The sequence below is a fragment of the Peromyscus leucopus genome, chromosome 11, assembly GCF_004664715.2.
Source record: "Peromyscus leucopus breed LL Stock chromosome 11, UCI_PerLeu_2.1, whole genome shotgun sequence".
NCBI classification, from domain to species: domain Eukaryota; kingdom Metazoa; phylum Chordata; class Mammalia; order Rodentia; family Cricetidae; genus Peromyscus; species Peromyscus leucopus.
Genome location: NC_051072.1, coordinates 66,507,418 through 66,530,313, shown reverse-complemented (window position 1 = coordinate 66,530,313; position 22,896 = coordinate 66,507,418). Strand labels below are relative to the sequence as shown.

Below are 22,896 nucleotides of genomic sequence, written 5' to 3'. Positions count from 1 at the left end.
TTCAGCCTAGAAAAGAGATAAATAAGAATCAAGGAACACCAGTCTCAAGACAGTGGCAAGAGTCTTAACTGTGAAATGATGGGTGACATGATCCAGGTATCAGGGATGGAATGTGTCTTCTAGCCCGAAAATTCACATGGAGCAAGCCTAACCCCTAGTATTGTAGGAACCTAGAGCTGGATTTCCAGGAGGCAACTAGATGGATCATGTGGCCAGTGGAGCTCACAAGGGGGCCCATGACTTAGAAGGAGAGACATAGGAGGAATCTCTTTTGCTCTTCTGTGAGACCACAGCAGGAAGATGGTCCTTGGGATCCAAATCAGCTGGTACCTTCATTGTGGACACTTCAGGCCCCAGAAACTGTGAGAAGTAAATGCCTGTTCTCTAGATCTACAGCCCAGGATATTCTGCATGGCAGCCATAATCTCCAGGCATAATCACGGAGAAAGAGAGGGAAGGGGATATCCGAGAGACTCTTAGAAAGTATGTTAAAGAAAAGATCTCATGGCATTATGCCAATTGCATACTGAATAGTATTAAACTAATAAAAAACAGAACAAATTTCAAGCCCTTAATACAGTCTAAAGAGCTTATTAAACACTTATAGATTTTATAGGCCTTTTATCAATCAAACAATCCCATAAAATAGAGCAGTAGCATTGCAGCTGTATCAACTAGGCAAATACCAAAAAAAACTGGGTATTTCAGTAATAGGAAGAGAGAGAGAGTTTTTGGTAGAAATAAAAAATGAAGTAGCAGATGCAAGAATAATTTTCCAGCCAAGATCCCTTCAAGCTCTTTTGTGGGAACAGAATCTAATGGTTATTTATATGGATGGACAGCTTCTAAAATTAAGTCTTCAGATTGGGATTATCAGTGAAAATTTCGACAATAAAATGTTAAGGGATTAGTCAGGATAGGTGCTGGCCGCCAGCGGCTCTGTAGGGCTTGTACATCACCTGTGGTTCTCATCCCAACTGCATGATTTAGCACTGTTGTCTCGATAGAAGTCTCCCCAGGCTTGCATTGCCTGGATGTTTTTGTCTGACTATAGAAATAACATTATTTCTTTCATGGGATTCATGTGAACACCGAGATGAAAGCTTTCTCTGTACATAACTTCTCAGCACAGTGCCTGGCAGATGAATCTTAATTGTAGTGGAGATGATGATAATGATGACCATGAAGAGGACAAGGAAATCAGAAACTCATACCTGTCACTTATAGGCAGGCACAGTCCATTAACTATTCTTGCATACTTTATAAAGACTGCATAACTAGAATATATGTTGGTTTGGTTATCTGATAGTGAGCTCCCTTCATCAGTCATCAGTGAGTAAGTGAGAGTGGGTAAGAGATAAAGAGATAAAGACACCCTGAGGTAAAGATATTCTGGAACAAGCTGAGTGGGTAGAGAGTGGGGAGTGGATCTGGGAAGAGTTGGGAGAGGACTAAACACTTCCTAGGAATCTCTCAAAACACTAATAAAACAATTGTTTAGTTGGTTAATAAAAGGATATTCAAGAACTGTGAGTTCTAGAAAGACCCAGCCCCCCGGCCCCTCCTCTTCTTTGGTTACATGTATAAATCGGGGGTTTGGGCGGGATGTTGACCATCCAACTCTTTCTTTTGTAAGAATAGGGAATTCCTGAGACTATCATTCTAAGAGGTTGGGCTTGCTTGTTTATGACACGAGATGCTAAACTCTGTGATAGTGAGCCCGCTGAAGCCCAGGTATCCCCCAACCCTGTTCTAGCAGTCTTTAGCTATTAATATCAAATTCCAAGTGCAAACACAAAGAAAGAAGCATTAACTGCGCATCCTATTTGGGGTTCAAAGACTTCTGATTCGAATCTCTGAAGACTGAGGTCATGGAGGAGGAGCATCCATTTCCTGGAACATTCGGGATTTCCCCCACCACCACTATCAAGATGTGGGAAGGCTGAGCTGCGTGTGCTTGCAAAGACTCAAGTGAACAGCCTTTCATTGTATAGTGAAGAGCTCTGGGGTTTTCCGCAGGTCTCCAGGCATTGTGTTTTCATTTTCATCTCAGCAGTAAAACGGGGAGGAGACTGCAAACAGGCACTTGCTGCCAAGGCCATGGAAAACCTGTTGAGTTGGTCACTCTGGGTCCCAGGCAAGCACACAGGTTCTGCTCTATGTAAGATGACTCTCTTTGCTTTAGTGTAAGCCACACTGTTTGAGTTTAAAAAAAAAATCAGATGATAATTTTGAAATTTTATGTATACATCAAGAATGTTTCTGCAAGCAAAAGTTAAAGTGGCAGCAATACATAATTTTGAAATGAGAAGCATGAGGCTTCTTGACCTAAATGTTCCAACTTTTTGTAACAAAGCTGCACAAAACTCAGTCATTTAAAATTAAGTTATCTGCCACACTCCTACAGCGGCCCTTGGCACTGTTTCTGTTCTGTGTGGCTGGATCCTACAAGATGGCTTTTCCACTCATATATCCAGAACCAGGGTTCAGATGCCCAAAAACCTCTGCATGATGGTTACATATTATCTTTAAGACATAATAAAATGTTTTATATTCATCACAAATTTTCAGTGATCTACATCACAGTAAGGGAACTCTATCTTAACTATTATTGTCTACACAAGGGATAAAAAGAATGAGCCTTATGAGGGTTGGTGGCATTTTGTCACAATGATGCTCCCACTCAACCATTAAACTGGCTATTACCATACTAGGGACAAACAGTTCAGAGTCTCACTGAGCATGACCAATGGGCTCAAGCCACCTTACCCATCTAAGTACTAACTGTAAGCGTGCTCAGCCTCCGGGAGCAGACCATATCAAATATGTTCAGGCTAGTGTGGCCTCAGACTCAAGCCGCTTGTCCAGTTTTGTATAAATACTAAAACCTAGGTGGGAATTTTTATAACAAAAGGACTTGTAATCACCTACGTCCTCTTTTCATTCCAATTAATATTCTCTCTCTGCTCCATGAATCTTTCATCACATAAGAACTGACTGATGAATCAGAAAGGACTCAGCAACTTTTAAAATAAGTTTGAAAGGAAAGACCAGTTTATCATTGCCCGAGATCAAAACCAAACCTGAAAATTATAGGCTTTGTTTGAAATGCCGTTTGAGACACTGAAATTCACTCTGGTATACATTTGTGACTCATTCTGGCAGCACACCTACTCCGCTGAAGAGGGAGGAGGAAGCCGGTGGCTCCCAGACAGCCACTGACCTTCGAGAGTCGGCTCACCCAGGTCAACCACAGGGCCCTTGAGGCCAAGCTGCTAGGCTGTTCTAGGGCAGCTCAGGAGGAAGGGTAGAGAAGATGGCCATCTGCAGATCCCAGTGCCGTTCACTTCCTGGGAGTTCTCCCTGTGACCTTTCCTTTAGATTTCACTGAGTTTACTTGAATGCAGCTTGAAATTAAGGGATGCCAGAAGCAAAAAACAGTCACCCAAAGTGTAAGACGTGAAGAACTGATACGAAACGCTATTATATGCAGTAGGGACAAATACATGTTGTTGGGGAAGTTGTTCCTTTTCTCAGGCATAACTATCCCGTGAACGCAGTGATTTAGAGAGCAGCTCTACAGACTGTGGAGGACTGTAGGCCAAATGAAATGATGTAACCCCTTAGTCACTCAAATATGTCTGACTCTGGGATTCACTCTACAATGCGGGGAAATGCAATTAAACTCTTCCTGTCTGGGTTGCATGTTTAGAACTGTAGTGGGCTGTGCTGGGCCTGCTGGAGAGTGATTCCACTACACTCCATCTCCGGCATGCCGCGGCCAGGAGGGTGGGAAAAGCACCAGCTGCCCAGAGAAAGAGAAGAGGGTGCAGGCTTCGAGCTGACTTTGAAACTTCGGGTTCCAGCAAGAAGCACATTTGCTCACACCATAGCATCATGAGTCCTGAGTGGGACCTGTCTACTTACAGGAAGAGTCCAGAATATCAGAAGCTAGGAAAAGATGCTCACTGTCCAGGTTTTCAAAATACAGATGCAGACATGTTCAAAATGTTCTTAGTATCTCCATAATACAATGCTTCTCGGGAAGCCTCTCAGCGCTTATAAATAGATGATTTCATATGTATTTATACGATTCCATAAAATTCTGAAGTTTTATCTCTTCAGATTGTACTGTTTGTGGTTCCGCTATACCTTTCTTCTGTTTGTGGATCTATCATTATGTCTTTCCAGCTTGTTTTCATGTTTTCTCTTTTTTTGTATGTTTCCTTTATGATTCTGGAGCTTCCCTTCAGGATCTATTCATGAGCTGTCTCCTCTCTGCTGTGTTCAGAGTTTATCTCGATATTCACATCGTTACCATTTGGGCAGTATACGACTCCCTATTTCTGGAATCATGTCACATTTGCATTCACTGTTGATTGATTGATTGACTGTGTTTAAGTACTCCCATGACCATGTCATCTTTCACATCAGAAGATCCAGGTGCCGAATAAGTTATTATCTGCCTGGTGCCTAGTCTTAGGACTCAGCTCTGTCTGATGAAAACATAGACAGAAAGTAAACAAAACCCGTATCTGAAGAAAGGCCAAGGAGGCTGCTGTGATCCCAGCACTTAGCAGGTGGAGACAGGATCATTTGAGTTTGAGACCAGCCTGAGCATAAATAAAGAGACACTGGGGCCTTACCCTTTTAGAAGAGGGGGTGGAGAGGGGAGGGGAGGTGGGAGGAGGGGTGGGAGGGGTGACTGTGGTTAATCTATCAAATGAATAAAAAATTAAAACAACAACATCAACAACGAACCAAACAAACAGGCCACCACAGCCGTTGTGGAAAACGTTTTTTTGCAGATCAGATAGTTAACTTGTGGCCAAGCAAGTTTTCTCCTACACATATCCCCAAGAGGAATAAAGATACTTATCAATGCCAAACCTACACACATACATTCATACAAGTACAGTTTTTACCAACCCCAAAGAGAAACCAGCCCAAATGTCACTCAACTAATGGAAATACTTATTAGAGAGTCCTTCCAGTGGACAGCTGTTTGGCACTTAGAAGGTACTAGGTACAATAAAACGGTCTGTGTGACGATATGCATGAACTTGGAGCACATCATGATAAGCTGAGAAGCTAGACAGGCAGAACCACATGTTCTAGGATCCCACTGTACAAAGCATCCCGAGTAGACATGGAGACCAAGATGGGGAGAAGGTGGGTTATTGGGAATCTGCTGCTCAAGAAGGTGGAGGCTGGGGAGGGGTTACTGATGAGTGTGAGGCTGCTTATCGGTCATGAAGATGTTCTAAAGTTAGACTATGGAGCAGTTCATAGCTATGTGAACAAGTTAACCCTCATCAGACTGGACTATTTGAACAGAGGAACTTTCTGGGATATAAACTACATCTCAGCAAAGCTTTCCAGAGTGAACAGATAAAATGGGGAAGTGGCTGGCCCAGTGGCTTGCAGGGTCCTTTCACTGCTTCCTATTCTCAGGGACCTTAACTCACTTATTCTAAATCTTACAGACCTCCACGTTGGACCAGATTCATGCTTTAAAGTCACTGTTTGTTACATTTAAAGTTCTATGCTGATTAGTTTTTCTTATTTTTTTGAATAGAAAACATTTGTTTCTCTGTCCACTCTATTTTTTCTCAACCTTTACCATTGAAATGGTTCTGTGGTTGCCTCCCCCAAACACTCCTGTGGCTTTCAGAGCCCTCGGGAGTATTTTGATGGCTTGGTCCTTCATTTTCCGTGATGACGTTATGGCTCTAATTCTGAAGAGCTTGGCACTCATGTTTAATGGGATGTGATTGTCTTCTTGGGTTGACACACCACTCTAAACCAAATCTGACGCTCCTAAGCAGCTCTTTCGGGCTTCTGTCATGAGGGATCCATTGTTCGTATCTTCCCACAGTGGGTTAGAATCTTACAGACTCCATTTCACCACCAGAGCAGGTGAGAGTTTGCATCCACATCTTTTTGATCTCAGGAAATATTAGGGTTTGGGGCTCAGATCACCATTTTATGCTTCTGCTCTGTTTCTGACCCACAAAGATAAATTCATCTTATGTTTAATATTCTTTTGTTAATATGTTATTCTTAGCTACTATCTATAGTGAGTAGGGTAGAGAGATAAAACACTAATTTACAGTGCCACTTTAATTGGATATTTTAAAGGTCAGCACAATCCAATTTTAACAAGAAGAATCAAGTGAAGTATTAAATGTTTCTGATTACAGTAGGAAAGACTTGTTTCTTTGGATTTGCAGTATCTGGGGCACATTAAGTGGAGTAACAGTGGGTTTCAAATACGCTATTAAAGAGTAAATTCAAACATAGTTCTGAGACCCACAGAAGGAAAGGATGGGAAAAAAGAGTGCAAATTACACAATATTTTTAATGGAATGGACAAACAGATCAACACGACAGATCATTTTAATTCCACTTTTGATGACGTAGCAGTACCTGTTCTTGCGACATATTTCATGGGGTACCCATGACTACTATTTTAGGATTTATAGTACCTTGATTCATTTATCCAATTATTTAAGAATATCAACCATGTTCTTGCCATCCAATGAGTACTCTGAAAGATGCCAGGGATACATAAATGAGTCTTGAATATTCCTTGTTCTCAAGGAATGCTTTATGTAGTTAACCACACAAAGCTATGACAAGGTTGTAGTAACTACACAAATGAGGACATTCAAGTCACAGGGAAGGAGTGATTCCCATTTGCCATGATGCTGCAAAGAGGTGATCCCAGTTTCACAGATAAAGTGTGATGCTGAAGGACTTCAGGATTTCTATAAGAGTGAGACTGAGAGAAATCAACTTGTGTTTACACCGTTTTAAACTGGATTTGGGGTTATTTTAGGAGTTAGTGAAGATTCTGGGAGTGTGATAAACCACATTTACCTCTTTATCTCATTCATTCAGAAGTCCCCATCTCATTTAACAGAGCTCCTTACAGGGCGCAGAGAGCTGTATCTGACAGTTTTAGGAAAAGGTGAGTAGACTGACATGGTCAGGATGTAGGATAAATAGTACTAATTCTGGGTGAGCAGTGGGTTACGGGGACTCTTGCAGACAACAGAAACTGGATTGCTGGGCCCTGAGAAAACTCAGCCTCAAAGCTGGAAAGTGAAGATATTTGCTTCAGTTTTGAAGTACAGGCATCTGAGTTATTGAAATGGAGAAAAAAAAATGAGACTAGATAAAGAGAAACTGATCAGAAAGATGTAACAGGCCCAGACATGAGGGACTAACTACTCAGACTAGACTATCAGTAGAAGAGGGGAATCAGGAGCCGAAGAGGGGAATCGGGAGCTGAAGAGGGGAATTGGAGCTGAAGAGGGGAATCAGGAGCCTGGAGGTGGTGGCGCACGCCTGTCATCTCAGTACTTGGGAGGCAGAGGCAGGTGGATCTCTGAGTTTGAGTTTGATCTCTCTGGTCTACAGAGCAAGTTCCAGGATATCCAGAGCTATTACACAGAGAAACCCTGTCTCAAAACAAACAAGCACACAAACAAACAAACAAAAAGAAGGGACCAGAAACGCCATGACTATTTTGCTTTAGAAAGGATAAATGAAGCCATCCTTCTGTTAGAATCTCCTTGTAGAGTGGGTTCTGTAGCTGAGATACAATTGTGATGGTACACCTACCATCATGTTCAGTGTGTGAGGGATCTATGTTCGAATAACCAGAGCATTGTCCTGGTGATGGAACAAATCTGAGACGTATAGGGAGACAAGTCTTTAAAGGATTAGCTGGCTCTGTTAGATCTTCATATTATTACCATGAATAAAATGGATAGACTAATACACTGGCACTCTTTTTCCCTTTGAGACAGGATCCCTGCATAGGCCTGGCTAGCCTGGAACTCACTATGTAGAGCAGATGGGCCTTGAACTCAAAGAGATCTGAGTGCTGGGGTTAAGGGCATGTGCCACTACACATAACAACACTGGCACTTTTACACTGTGACTAAACAAAAGACAGTTGATTAATAAACAAAACAACAACAACAACAACAAATCTCTTTTCCTCTAAAACATAATCGCCATTTTATTACAATGAATCACAAGTTGAATGAAAACATTCCAGGAACTAAGAAAAAGTAGGGCTTCTATCATAAATATTACTTTTGTATTGATAAATTTAAGGCTGCTCATGATTACAAATACTTCTCTCTACACATTATCATGGCAGATGAGAGATGGGAGAAGAGGGGATAAGATGTCAGACCCTGCAGTTCTTATGAATAAACCTCACGAGACTGCCCTTCTTAGCAGTTCATAAACAATGCTTTTGCACCCTGACCCAGTTTATAGGGGCTAGAAAGCTTTCTCCTACCACACTCACACCTTCTGAGTGAAAATATCTACTGAACCCTTGATGATGCATTAGACACGATTTCAGGGACTTCATGTATGGTATCCTACTTAAATTCTGACAAGCATTTAAATTGTGATTAATTACCCCAAGATGGCCACCCATTTGAGGTTAGATTTGCAGAAGCTTAGAAGAAAATCACTGTTCCAAGAGGTGCCCCTTTCCGGTTCCTAAGTCTTCCCCCAGGCTCTTGGGTACCCACAGTGTTTAAGTAACCATTTCTGTCTGTAGATGTGCTGTCATTGTTCCTAGTCAAGGAAATTCCTAGGAAACTCTATTTCAAGGACAATGAAAAGAGAGTCCGATCATAAAAACCCGTGCTGAGCATGATTCAAAAGGAAAAAACTGAGCCACAGTGAAAGCCAGCTCGAGCTGGAAAGATTTGTCCTCTTAAGCAGGCAGACATGTGTAGCTACTTATGAGGCTGTCTGATTACACACGTTTTAAAGCATCTGTCAGCTTGATCAGAAAGCTGCATGCAAAACCCAATGCTCCCGAGCACCACAAAGGTTTGCTTGATTCTCAAGTCTCAGAATGGGCAGGAAGCGAAATGACTTCACAGGTTGAATGCAGGTTGTTATTGCCTAAGTTGGGGAAAGCCTGGGAAGCGATTCCCGAAGCCAGTGACTCACTGGCCTGGACCGTGACACCTTCAGGGAAACTGGAAACAGCAATAAAACCCACAGGCCCTGAGGACGAGAGCTGCCAGGAAGGACCGAGCAGGAGACACCAGAGAGCTTAGTTTAACCCAAGGCTTCCGTGCTGAAAGCTGAACCTAATCTCATCCTTCTTTTTCCTTTCAAAACAAAACCAAACAAAAAACCCAGGAGACAAAAACCTCCATGGAATTTCCCCCCCCTTGAGGAGTTCCCATTTCTAAAATGCAAAAACAGTTCTTTCCTAACCTGCTGCGTTCGTACGTCCTCTGAAGACATCGTCATAACCTTTCCACTGTGGTTTCAGCTGATAGGCGTGAATGAACACCACAAACACCACCACGAGGCACATCAGAGGAACGAGAGCAGCCGTGAACAGAGCAGCATAGATGTTTGGAATGAAGCATCTGGAAGAAAGGAGGCAAACATTAACTCAGACAAGCACAAGACCAAGGCGCATGTTCGTAGCTCATCCTCTCACTGCCTTGCACTAGCTCTTTGAATGTAGATGTTGGCAAAAGTAAATTATATCTGAACAGATTACAGCTGTCACAGAGAAGGCACAGGTCTACCTACGCCTCCCCAGGAGGTTCTGTGGTGAGTTTCCAAATAAGTCTGCCAAATGAATCTGACATTTGCGTCCGAGATACTTCAGAGATGCAACATGCACATAGGTCAAGTTAAAGTGTGTGTGGGATGGCACAGAGTCAGTGTACCTGGACTTCAGAATTCGAGTGGTAATGAAGTCTAACACTACATTTTAAATAGATTTTTAGGAATAGTTAGCCTTTCTATGACTTCATTTATCTTTAAAATCAAAATGACAATAGTATCCACAATAGAAGTCAATTTCGAAAATTAGCTGAATTAGTTTGCTACACACCTAGAAAAATTTTCTTAAGCCACGTTTCTAGACTTAAGAAACAACATTTATCTTGCTTTCACTAGCTCCATCTTCCGAAACAGCTCCTGAGGCGCATGCTGGGATATGAGGGCTGGAAGTGGGGAGATGGTTCAGGTGGAAAAGTGCTTTCTGCGAAAGGATGGAGATCTAGCTGTGATCCTCAGAACACACATAAAGGCTAGATATGGAGGTATGTGCTTATAACCCCAGCCCTGGAGAGAAGGACACAGGCAGCTCCCTAGGCCTGTTGGCCAGCCAGCCTAGCCTCATTGGCAAACTGCAAGCCAACAGGAGACCATGTCTCAAAAGAGAAGATGGTCTTGAGGAACAACACTCAGGATGGCCACTGGTTTCCACATTGTGCACACTCACACTCACACACTGCCTACCACAAACTTGAGGATTCTCTGCCCTGCCACAGACACTATGTTGGTTTTTGACAGTTTTGTCCTTTCTTAGTGCTTCTGCTGTGATGCACTTTCCTGTGAGATGAAAACCTTTCATCTTGGAGGAAAATTTCTTCAGACCTTAAGAGTATGTCTCTTTTATTTTTACCAACCCCCTTTGTTTTTGATGCATAATATTTGAAAGCCTATGTTATATTGTAACCATAGTAAACTTTGAAGAAAAGTCAAGGAAAAATACATTTAGAAGGAAATCTCAAACTACAAAATCGGGACAGTGATTTTGGCTAAACACTCATTCTTGCAACTGGGGAAAAATGTCTCCATTCGCAGTTGAAATGAAGAGGCGGGAAGATGGCTGAGCAGTTGGAAGAAGGCACGTTGCTACCAGATGACCCAAGTTTGGTTCCTAGCATCCTCGCTGGGCGGCTTACAACCAGATCCACCTGTAACACTAGCTCCAGAGGGGACATTGTCCTCTTCTGATGTCTTTAGACACCTACACTCTTTTATTTCTTCTTTTCTGTTCAACGTGACACAAGCTGGAGTTATCTGAGAAGAAAAACTTCAAATGAGAAAAGGCCTCCATCAGACTGTTTGTAGGCAAATATGTAGGGCATTTTCTTGATTAATGTGGGTTGTACCACCCCTCAGCAGGTGGTCTTGGATCCTGGAAGGAAGCTGTCAAGCAAGCCCTGGGAGCAAGTCAGTGAGCTCATTCTTCCATGGTCTCTGCTCCAATTCCTGCATCTAGGTTCCTGCCTTGAGTTTCTCTCCTGACTTCCATTCATGAAGGATGTATCCTATAAGGTCAAATTAACCCTTTCCTCCCCAAATTGCTTTGACTCACAGTATTTTGTCACAGCAATAGAAATCAAACTGAAATACCCACCACATGATACGGGCACACATACGCATACATAATTAAAAGTAAAAATAAATGTTTAAAATAAATAATAATAGAGTTTAAGCTAAGCTCCATTGTTAAGAGTCTTACTCAAGTGAGGCAAGCGCTTGTTTTTGTTGAAGGGAGGTGGATATTGTTACACTGAACAAACGTGTGCACAGGGAATGGTCTTGAAATACTGCAGACCTCAGGTAGAGTGGACAGCAGGAAGAGTTGCCAATCAGATGTCAGAGGACCAAAGAACTCCTCCATAAAATCTAGGCCCACACCGACTGCGTTGGTGACAAGTGTTGGCACTGTCAAAAACCTACCATTCATGACAGGTCATGTGTGATGCGATTCTGAGAAACAGAAAGGGAAAGCTTTAGGATTGTGCCCTGTTTTGACCCTTTAGCTGAATGAACCATCACAGCAAAGTCACATGAGGAAGAAGACCAGCAAAGGAGATGTCTCAGAGCAGTGACACTTGGTGAAGTCTTTTCTCCTCCTGAGAAGTGCTATAGACATGCCCAGTTACCTCTGACCTTCTGGAGGTCCACTTTCCCCGTGGACCAACAAAACAAGATGTTCATTGTTATCTAGAGGTCTGTTTTTAAGGACCAAAAAATTGTATGAAATTCTGTAGATAGAGAGCCAAGCATATCTGTTGGCTGCTACAGGGGAGGGTGGGTGTTGGACCATATTCCCCATCTACCATTGCTATGGCATTCTGTATGAAATACGCCTAACTCAAACCACCATAGATTCAATACTTATTCCTAAATTCAACTGTGACAACATTTTTTCAAGTAAAAAGTAAGGCAGTGAAACCCACGTGTATGGTGTCCTTCATTAGTATCTGAATTCTACATCCGTGATCTGTCTTCAACTGAAAGTGTTGGAAGCCCACATTAAAAAAAAAAGAAAGAAAACAAAATCACTGTTCTACTCCAGAAATGTGTTCAACATGAAACCTTTAGCATTTGCTTGTTTTACTTCATCATTGGTCTTTGACCTAAATGAAATAGATCTGAATGTATAAAGCAAGGTACAGAGTATTTTGGGTCTGTGTCATCCAAATTAAATTCTAGGAGAAGGAAATTCATCATTCTGACATTCTTTTGCAAATGCAGAGTGTTTGGAAACGTATCTTAAAATGTGTCTTGTTTATTACATTCTCCTAGTGGCTCATGTTCATTTGAGTAAGGTCCTTAACAATGTTAGCTTAGTTTAAGCTCTGTTATTAATTTTAAAGATCTATTTTTATTTTTGATCATGTATGTGTATGGATTAGGGGGTGCAGCAGCACTTCTGACACACAAACATTTGCAAATGAAGCAGGATATATGACAGTAGCATGGCAGGTGACAGATAGGACCTGGCACTCATGTCACTCAGCCTGTGGGAAGAGGTTGGGCAGGTAGGTCACTGTACATCCCAGATTATAACACAGTCTTCATTTCTTCTTTTAAAGTCTCATTTAACTTGTTAAAAATAAGCATTATTCTAATTTTCTGTGCAATATTCTATGAACAGGGTTTTTGCTGGGCTATAAGAAAATTTATAACATATATTTTTAAAGGGCCAAAGATAAATGAACTTTATTCTACCCTTTCAAAAATTAGTCTTGCCAATGAGAATTGCTTCCACTCCACCAGAGTAAGAACCAGATCTGGTAGCTCTGAGTGTTTGGTCAATGAAAGTGAGGTGGGACAATAGGACATGTGTGAGTGTCGCGGCAGAATACTGTCTGAACCAAGCTGGGATCAGCTGCTTCTGGAGAGAGTGGAATGCAAGGCTAAGGAGACTGAGAGCCGTGTGCACATCGGGGCAGCTGATTAACATGCTGGAAACTACTGCGTTAATAGATCTGGCAGAACCTGGGGAAGTGGATGAAGGCCATGTGGGTGTCTTTCCTTAAAAAGGGCTAGCAAAGCGTGCTTTTAGAATCCCCAGCTCACCAGCTTCAAAGGATTCGGGTGGCCCTTCCTCTGAGAGCACTGGACATTTCTAGGTTTTAGGTTTTTACAGTCACTTTACTGTTCTGCTGTTTCAGCAGCTCTTTATGCTTTCTGAAATGTTTTTCTCCCATGCCACCTAACTCAATTCTTACAAAAATATATGTGTGTGGCATGGGGTCTTTCACTTCCATTCCATATGAAATCAACTGAGGCAGAGGTTCAGAAGCACCTAGAAGAGACACACTGCTCAGCATCGCTGACCCACTGGAAGAACACAGGGAACTCACTGTACTTAAGATTGTGGTTTGAGTTCACTTAAATTATATTTTAAGAACAAGCTGACCCCGGCCGGCTGGGGATCTTGAAGACATGCAGCTGGCTGACATCTGTGTCACAGCTGGGCTACATAGGTAATGAAACAGGATGTAGGAGGTGTAAGAGCAATAAGTGTTTGTCTCCAAAGTCGTCTTAAGTGCTCCACTGCACGTCAGGGATGCTTGCAGGCTCATGTGCAGCTCTCCTTGGGTAGCTCTCTCAGTCGTCTTCAGAGACGGTGTCCATAGCAAGAGGCAAACTTGTCTCCACCAACTTTTCCTCCTGAACATGTGAACTCATATGAAGCCACACTCTATTTGGAAAGTAATGGAGATGACCTGTCCATTTGTTCTATAAATTCACAGAAAGTATAATCAATCCACAAGAAGGATAGTGGATAGTCAATATTTCAATAAGGATAAATCATTATCATTATTGAAAACTTTTCTACTTTGTATAGAAAATATCACGGCTTTATTAGTCAAAGAATAAAGACGTTATCCACCATGTAGTGGCATATCATTTGTAAATAAGATTGAAGTCAATACTTATGTTCTCAACATTTCTCTGCTTTTATGGTCAACTTATTTTCTTCCCAAAGATGATGCTCTTATTTTGCATACATTTATTTACCTGTGGATTTATGTATGTAGGAATGCATATCTTAATGTGGATGTACCCATTTCCCAGACCATCAGAAATGACTGGAGAAAATGAGAAATGATAGAAACACTATAACATATTACCTATTATATCATCCTGTAACCAACCCTTGAAAAAGGAATAAATTGATGAAGGCTCAGAGTTAGGGGAAACAGTAGTTTGGATTTCAGTAGCTGTAAAGTATGGAAATATATTGCTCTGGCTTTCTGTTGTAAAGCATACAGCAATTTTCACAATCAACTTAATTCTAAAATGCATTTTACTTAATGTTTAAGCTTTATTTATTTTGGATGGTTTGTTTGTATTGGGATTTTTGTTTGTTTGTTTGGTTTTGTTTTTTTGAGACAGGGTTTCTCTGTGTAGCTTTGGAGCCTTTCCTGGAACTCACTCTGTAGCCCAGGTGGCCTTGAACTCACAGGATCTTCCTGCCTCTGTCTCCTGAGTGCTGGAACTAAAGGCATGCACCACCATGGCTGGTTTTGTTTTGTTTTTGTTTTCTGGTTTTTTGTTTGTTTTTTGTTTTTGTTTTTGTTTTTTGTTTTTTGTTTTTTGTTTTTTTTTGAGACAGGATCTCTCTGTGAAGCTTTGACTGGCCTGGAACTCAGCATGCAGACCAGCCTGGCGTCAAACTCACCGAGATCTATCTGCCTCTGCCTCCTGAGTGGTGCCTCACCCTTGGGCTTTCTTTGAGACAGTCTCACTCTGTGGACCACACTGGTTTGTAACTCACTGTGGCCCAAGCTGTTTTCGAGCGTGTGATCCTCCTGCGCAGGCCTCCCGGTCCTACAATTACATGTGTACATTGCCACAGCTCGCAGAAAGTTTGACTTTTAAAGTAAAACCATCTTAGGATTCAAGTTCCCATAGGCCTTACACAGTGACGTTGGTCACTGGGATAACGGATGGGCTTCAGAGGGTATGGGATGAAGGGAATGGAGTCTCCTAAACTGAATAGTTGCACAACTGAGATTGGTTTAAATGTTAGTCACCACCATCACCGATAGTCGCCATTGCTACAGACAAGCAGGACACTGCATCCATGAATCAGACACAGCAGCATCATGATCGTCTCATCGGCTGTACTGCATGTATGAGGGGACCGCCACCGACCTTCTACACGGTCAACTTGTCTGTAGCATTAATAGGCTCACTATTTATTACCTGTGAAGTCTGAAAACTAGTTACAAGCCACAATAAAGACAGTGATAAATATACTCACTATTCCCATTTAAGGACATGAGCCATTTATTTTATTTTATTTTTACATTTTGCAGAGAGCTTATACAGTTAGAATCTTGCTTGTGTCTTAGCATGCTTTGAAAGCCGATCACTTAAAACATGTGGAGAGAAGTCTTTATTTCTTATCTGCTCAGCCCAATAAAAGTCCAACTCAGCTACCACCCAGGCCCAGAACCAAGGCTATGAGTTGGTCTACCCCAACATCCACTGAATCTATGAACTGTTGGAGCATGTGAAGGGGACGAACCTATGAATCTAAAACATCAGAATCTCCATGACACAGGACAGCAGAATAGCCAAAAGGAGCCCCAGTGAGAGCCCATTATTAATGGTGTAGCAGAAAACAGAGGCCTTGAGCCAGACCAATGACTCATGGTAATGAACTTGCAAGTAAAGATGAATGGACTAAAGGGTAAACTGTGTGACTCAGTGAGCCACACTACAGCTTCCATGACAAGATTCGTCTTCCTTTTGTTTGGTTTTTCTTTTAAATTTGGTTTTGTTTCAGGGGCTGGGTTGTTGGTTACAAGGGCAGAGGGAGGACTTGAGGAGATGAGGAGATAAGTGGGATCGGAATGTATGATGTGAAATCCACAAAGAATCAAAGTTAAAAAAAAAAAGTCCAACCAATATGTCAGTGTCAACCACGCGTTCAGTTATATTGCTGGCAATGGAGGGGCCTATAAAGCTGGCTAAGTCATGGTCCATCAAGGGGCCATAAGCACAACAGATGCACAGTGCTTCTGAACCTAGTCTCTCCCATCAGCAGTATCAGCACCAACTGGGAACTCGTGAACATGCCAACACTTGGCCCCCACAGAGCTCTGAGTCAGCTCCAGTTTTCACAAGGTCCTCAGGTATGTCTTCTCTCTCTTTCCATACACATAGAGATCGATGTGGATGCAGATGTAAAATAAAAGCTTGACGAGTATTTTGCTAGTACGCTCTTGGGACATGAAGTAGTCAATTCCAGTCAATAAATTAACCGTTCCCTCCTTTTGACATAGCAGTCAAGGGACTGTGTAAGCCCGGGGGTCCCAGAGCTCTCGGTACTTCCAACAGCCTCAAGAACCAAGAAGGAAAGCAGCAGGAAGAAGAGAATCGGAGACCAAAGAGGCTGAAAACCACAGGCTGAGCATTCTGACTGAAGGAAGGGGAAGTTCATGTTAAACTGTCGAGCATATGAAAGACGCAGAGTGGTGGGCGTTGAAGGGAGGTGGTGCTGGGGCCTGGTGCATGCACAAGAAGGCAGCACTCATCTTTCCCACAGCTTCACAGCTTCTGAGTGTGTTTCTCCGTGTGTGAGTGCAACAGACACATTCACCCTTCCCTACACAGCTCATAGTTTCTGGGAAGAGCGATCTCTCTGCTTCACGCCCCTCTCTTTACATGCCCATGCACTGACGCCCAGCTCTGAAACTAACACCTGGCCCAAAGACAGCCATTCGTCTACCTTGCCTTGGAGACATCATTGGACTTTACTATAAAAACAGGCTGAGCCAATCAAACTTTGGCTCTTGGAAAAACTGCACATGATTGGTAAACACTGAAGCTACTGTAAAATAATGAACATGGTTGTATTGGATTAAATATACAACTGATATACAGAAAAATCTTGGGAAAAGAAAATCGGGGGAGACAATGCGAGCAGAGGGGGTGCAGATGCTCGTAAAACCCAGAAGTGAGGAACGTTTGAGAGACAGAAGGCAGCCTTGATCCCAGGGGTCAACTCTAGGATGCTAGACTTTTTTCCTTTTTTAAGAACACCATATGAATGCCTAGGTTACTCCCCTCTTTCCACGATTTAACTCACTTTGGTGGGATTTTATATGTAATACAATGACAATACTTAAAACATATCCAGTGAGTAAGCAATAAAGAGAGAAAGAGGGAGAATGTTGGAGCCTGCCGACCGTCAGCCGGGTAGCTGGGTAGAGGCATGAGGATTGAAGAGACAATGAAAAGGACGGGAAAGAGTCTGCCAGTCGATGCCAGACAGTTCTGCACTCAATGACATGTAGCTTGTAGCATGTTTTCTGACCATGGTTCAGGGGCATGCTTACTAACCTTCATCAGTTCCAACAAATGCTTAATACTAATAATTGCGGTATAAATTCTAAGAAAATATAATACTCAGTCTCATGGTTCCATTTAGATTTAGTAAGTTTAGTCCATGTTTTCACATTGCTTAGTCCAGTTCCTACACTCTAAGAACTAAACGTGGTCAATCAGGACAGAAACACAGTTGACTCCAACAAGGTAATTTGGATGTCCAGGACGATACTTGTTTTTCCAGGTTTTAGGGTCACCTGATGCGGAGTCAGATAATTTTAGAGCAAAAGACCAACTGTCAGGAGTCACAGACACACAGGTGCAGCCCCACGGGATTCAGGAACTTGAGGCCATGGGGCCCACACATCACGAGGGGCCTCAGCGGGAGAATGCATAATTTTGTTGTTTTTTGAGAGAGGGTCTCACTCTGCAGCTCAGACCTCCCTTGAACTTACAGCAAATCCCTGCTCCAACCTCTATACAAGGATTTAGACAGCAGCCTCCATACCAAGCTCATACAATGTTTCTTTAAAAGATATTGCTCTTCCTAGAAGGAGAGGGGATGCCTGTGCCTTTATTTCCAGCAGTTGGAAGTCTTAGGAAGAAGGCCTGTGAGTGTGAGGTTTGCTCAGACTATAGTGAAACTCTCACTCAAAACAACATTAATTATAAGTAAGCAAATGAAATACAACAACAATCTTGAAGATACAGAGGCACATTAGCACCCTGCCTGCTTTTGTTCTGTGGCTACTGTTGCTAACTACATTAACGGCCATCCCAGAAAGAAGCCATTAGTCCAAAGGGCGAGACCCAAACTCATGTACCATGTACTCACGTTTGCAGTATTTGGAAAAGCAAAGAAAGAAAGATATGGATGTATGTAACAGAATTGCCCACACATCAGTCTCAGTACAAAGTAAAACGTAAGTGCAGATAGTTCCACAGATGGGTGACAGACTTGAAGCATTAGCAGGTTAAAAGTAGTTGATAAAAAGCACTCTGAAAACCATGATGCTCTAAAAGGCTTCCCAAGGCACTCAGATTTGAGCAAACTGACCCTAAATGGGATGACATTGCGCAAATTCACTGGACAGAGCTTGCCAACATTGCTCCAGGTAGGTTCCAGTCAATCAGGCCCCTTGAGAATTTCATCAGGAAAAGGGTCAAGCTGACTTCTTATTTATTTATTTTTTTGCATGTACTAATGCTCTGTGTTCTCTCATAAAACAAAACAATTTGGCACTGGAAAAGGTCATTGTCCTAGAACATTCAATGGTGCCCTGCTGTTACCTCTTCTTACCAAGCTCCTAAATTATCATAGTACTTTCTTGAACCTGATGATGGTAAAATGGTAGGTCTTCATAACTTTGCGAAAATGATTTACAGAGAAGGCTGTGGAAATAGGACATTAATGTTAAAAATATCTAACTGTATTATTTACTTCCATCCATCCATCCATCCATCCATCCATCCATCCATCGCATGCTCCTCTTCAGCTCATCTAATTTCACAGGAAGTCTCTGTGGATCACAAGCCTCTACACATGACGTTCACACAGCTTTGCGTGAGGTAAGTACACATTGCATGGGCATGGTATAGTAGTTTCCGATCTCAGGCTAATGTTACAAATGCAATGACTTTTGGAGTTCAAAATTTTTAAATCCGTTTTCTATTGATCTGGTTTTTGTCCTCTGACTTTAAACCTGGGATTTCAAGGAACTCATTAAGGACAGCTTAGAAGAAGCAGATCCATGCGACACATTAGCAAAAATGTTATTTCCTTTAATCAAAAGTTTGTAGGTTTGGGAGTCATCTTTATCAAATACACTTGTAGAATACACTTGTAAGTACTTTATTTAGAGCCCCTGTAAAACTGAGGAAGAAGTGTATGTGGGTCTGAACTCTCTGTACGAGTCACTGTGTGCCACTGACTGATGTGTATGTTTGAGGAGCAAATAACTCAGAATAAATGTGTTGACTTCTCAGAGGGGAGGAGTCCTTTTGTAGAAGGGTAATTCTACATGATTAATTAATTCTACATGTATTAGTTAATTGGTACACTTTATTGACTAGTAAGCATATTACAATATTTGTGAGATTAGCCCTCTGAATTCCTCTGGCTTATTTATACTGCACTCCACAAAGGATTGAGCACATACTTACCCACTTTAAGGGTGAAAATGAGATAGTTAAGGCTCAATTGTATTAGTCAGCTCCATTATAATTTACTTCAAACTTGATATTATGGATTTTAAAAGCTCTCTGGTTTTTGTAACACAATAATCATATGTACTGTGCAAGGAACAAGTGAGTAATTTCCATGCCCATTACCCAAACCTTGCTTCTGTACAGTTTGAATGTCTCCCAAAGGTTAGCTGTGATTAAGGCTTGGTTTTCAGGGCTGTGGCCGTAAGAGGCGTGGGGAGTCCCACATGTCACTGGGGATATGAGCTAGTTACTATGTGACCTTTTGAGTTTTGGGTTGAGGATAAGAGGAGCAAGTCCATGTTACCCAGTTCTCTCTGTTTCCTGCCTGTATCTCCACTGATGCTCTCTGCCATGATCCTTAACACAGAGTCCTTACTGTGCCGTGAGGACACTGAACCTGCAGAAGTAACTGTCAGGTAAATTCTTCTTCTTAAGTGGCCTACTCCAGGATTTCTTAAGCATGACAAAAAGCTACTTACTGTATACACTTATCATTTCTTCATGGGAGGCACTCAAAATTCTCTTCTGACTCTTTAGAAATATCTAACACACTGGTGTTCTATATTTGTTATACAGTTCCATAGAACACCAGAATCTTCCCTTTCTATGAGCTTACAAGTCTACATCTACTGACAAGCCACACCTACCTTTCCCCGTCCTCTTCCCTCCCAGTCTCTGGTACCTGGGAGTCTACTCTTTAGACTTCCCACAGGAGGGTGTTGTATGCTATTTGTTGTTATATTTGTTGCTTAAGTTTTTTTTAATACAGTGTTCACATCCATCCACACTGTTGCAAATGACAGGATTTTATCCCTTTAAGTAAATGCAATAGCACTCTGTTATCTTTATCTACTCATGTACTGTTGAACATTTAGATTGATTCTAAAATTTACCTACTGTGAATAGTGCTACAAAAATGTGAGTGTGAAGCTGTTTCTTCACTATCCTAATTTCATTTTCTTGGAATATATAGTGAGTAGTGAGATGGTCATATCATATGGCACTCTAGTTTTAGGTTTTGAGAAACCTCCATATTGTTTTCTATAATTGCTATACTATTGACTTCACTGCCAGTAGTATGTGCTGATATTTTGTTTGTGCTCTAACAAATAAAGATTGCCTGAAGATCAGAGTATGGAGCTAAGCCACTAGTTAGCCACAGAGGCCAGGCAGTGGTGGCATGCACCTTTAATCCCAGTACTCAGGAGGCAGAGGCAGATGGATCTCTGTGAGTTCAAGCCTACTCTAGGCTACACAAGATTGATCCAGTCTAAAATAGAAACAGAGCCAGGCAGTGGTGGCACACACCTTTGATCCTAGCCCTTAGGATCTCATGCCTTTAATCCCAGCACTAGAGAAGTGGAAATAGGAGGTGATATGGCTGGGCAGAGAGAGGAATATAAGGTGGGAGGAGACAAAAGTTCATCCCTCCTTCAGTCTGAGAATTCCTAGAGGTAAGAAGTCTTTCTAGTGGCTGGCTGTTCTGCTTCTCTGATCTTTCAGCTTTCACCCTGATATCTGACTCTGGGTTTTCATTATTAAGATCAAATAGGATTCATGCTTCAGTAGTGTATAGGATTTTCTTCTTGTCCATGTGTTACCAGTATTTATTGTTTCTTGTACTTTTTTTTTTAACAGTTGTTAAATGGTGCCAGATGTCATCATGGTTCTGATTTTTTCATGATAATTGCTGATGTTGGGTAGCTTCTCAAACACACACTGACCCTTTGCACAATGATTTTTATGTCTTCTTTTAGACATGCCCATTCAAGTTTTTAAAAATATAATTTTAAAACTAGATGATGACTTTTGGCCATTGGCTAGGTCATCACATATGCTGGCCATTAATCCTTGCAAGATGAATAACTGAATTGTTTTCTTCCATTTAGTGGGGTGTCTCTTCACTGTGCTCTCCTTTGCTGTGGGGGGCTCTTCTTTTCCCGAAGCAGTTTCAGAACTTTGGGTTTTTATTGAAGACTTACTGCAGTTTGAGTTGATTTTCCTCACTCATGAGACATCAGGGATTGGGTTCATTCTTCGATGTGTGGATATACAGCTTTCCCAGAACCGTCAACTAGACCTTTTGATCTTGGATCAAAAAATACATTCTAACAGTAAGAGAATACTATGAAATGCGATGATACTCTTCCAACATTTGAGGAATATCTAATAAATGACAAATAGGCTAAAATATGGATCAGAAGACTTGGGGATAGCTGAGTAGATGTCATGTATTAATTTCAGAAAGAAAAAGTGAAAGTAAAGACGACAGAGGCTGAGGTTTGAGCCACTCTCTGGGAAAAGCCTAGTGTTGAGGAGAAGCAACACAGTGTGTGTTCCCTGGGGCCAGGATACCAGAGAGACTGAATCACGCAGATACTAAAGTAACACTTAAAAGTCCCACGTGCAGGGCTTTAATTAGATACTATATAACAAGACAGATACCAAGCAATTTCCTTTCTCTTTATCTATAGAAAGGAAACGATCTTGCTGCTGAGGGCGCAGCCTGGAATGGGCAGAAATACTTACTCACTCATTGTTGGTGTAAGTCTAAACTGTCTCCCACCTGCTGTTGTGTCTGAACACTTGATCACCAGTTGGTAGTGCTGTCTGGGGCCAGTGTCAATGGTTACAGGTGCTTCTGGGTCTGGCCAGTGTTCTGACTGGGTTGTGGGTAGGTGAGGAGGGCCCACCATGTTCTTCTGCTCCTTTTGTTCTGGCACCATGCACCAAGCCATTCTGCATTGCCTTATTAGCAGTTGTGGGCTGGGACTCTCAGGGACCAGCCATGGCCCCAAACAAAACTTTTCTTCAGAAAAATGATTTCTGTAGGTGTCTGGTTACAGTACCATGATGGAAACTAATCCACTGGCAGACAGATATTTCTGCTTACAGGAAGATAATACAATACAAAGACTTTGGAGCTAGACTCTTTGGAATAATCTTGGACCTCCTATCAACTCTGTGATGTGGACTGCTACTTTTTCATGCCTCACTTTCCCAAAATATAAAGTGAAGAGAATAGCAGCATCTCCTGATAGGCCTGTAGTCAGAACCAAATGAGTGAAGCAGAGACCGACTGAATCAACACCAGAGGCCCTCTGCAAAACATAAATATCGTCTGTATTATCACCTCTGACCAAGAGGAAATGTCCTTATTTATGGGCTAGAATTAAGCATTATTGAAAAGATGTTAAACATCATCTAAGGGAATGTGAATCTCTCTCACATTTGCTTGTGTGTCAAGGA

The 22,896-nt window shown here is 41.9% G+C and overlaps 1 protein-coding gene across 1 annotated transcript in view; it reads right to left on the bottom strand.

Moving 5' to 3' along the window:
* The window catches only part of Adgrv1 (adhesion G protein-coupled receptor V1), a 508,750-nt gene that overhangs the window by 76,997 nt on the left and 408,857 nt on the right, over positions 1-22,896 (bottom strand). The window contains 1 exon segment of the mRNA XM_037209551.1: positions 9,265-9,422. Within this exon segment, the coding sequence (XP_037065446.1) occupies positions 9,265-9,422 (158 nt within the window).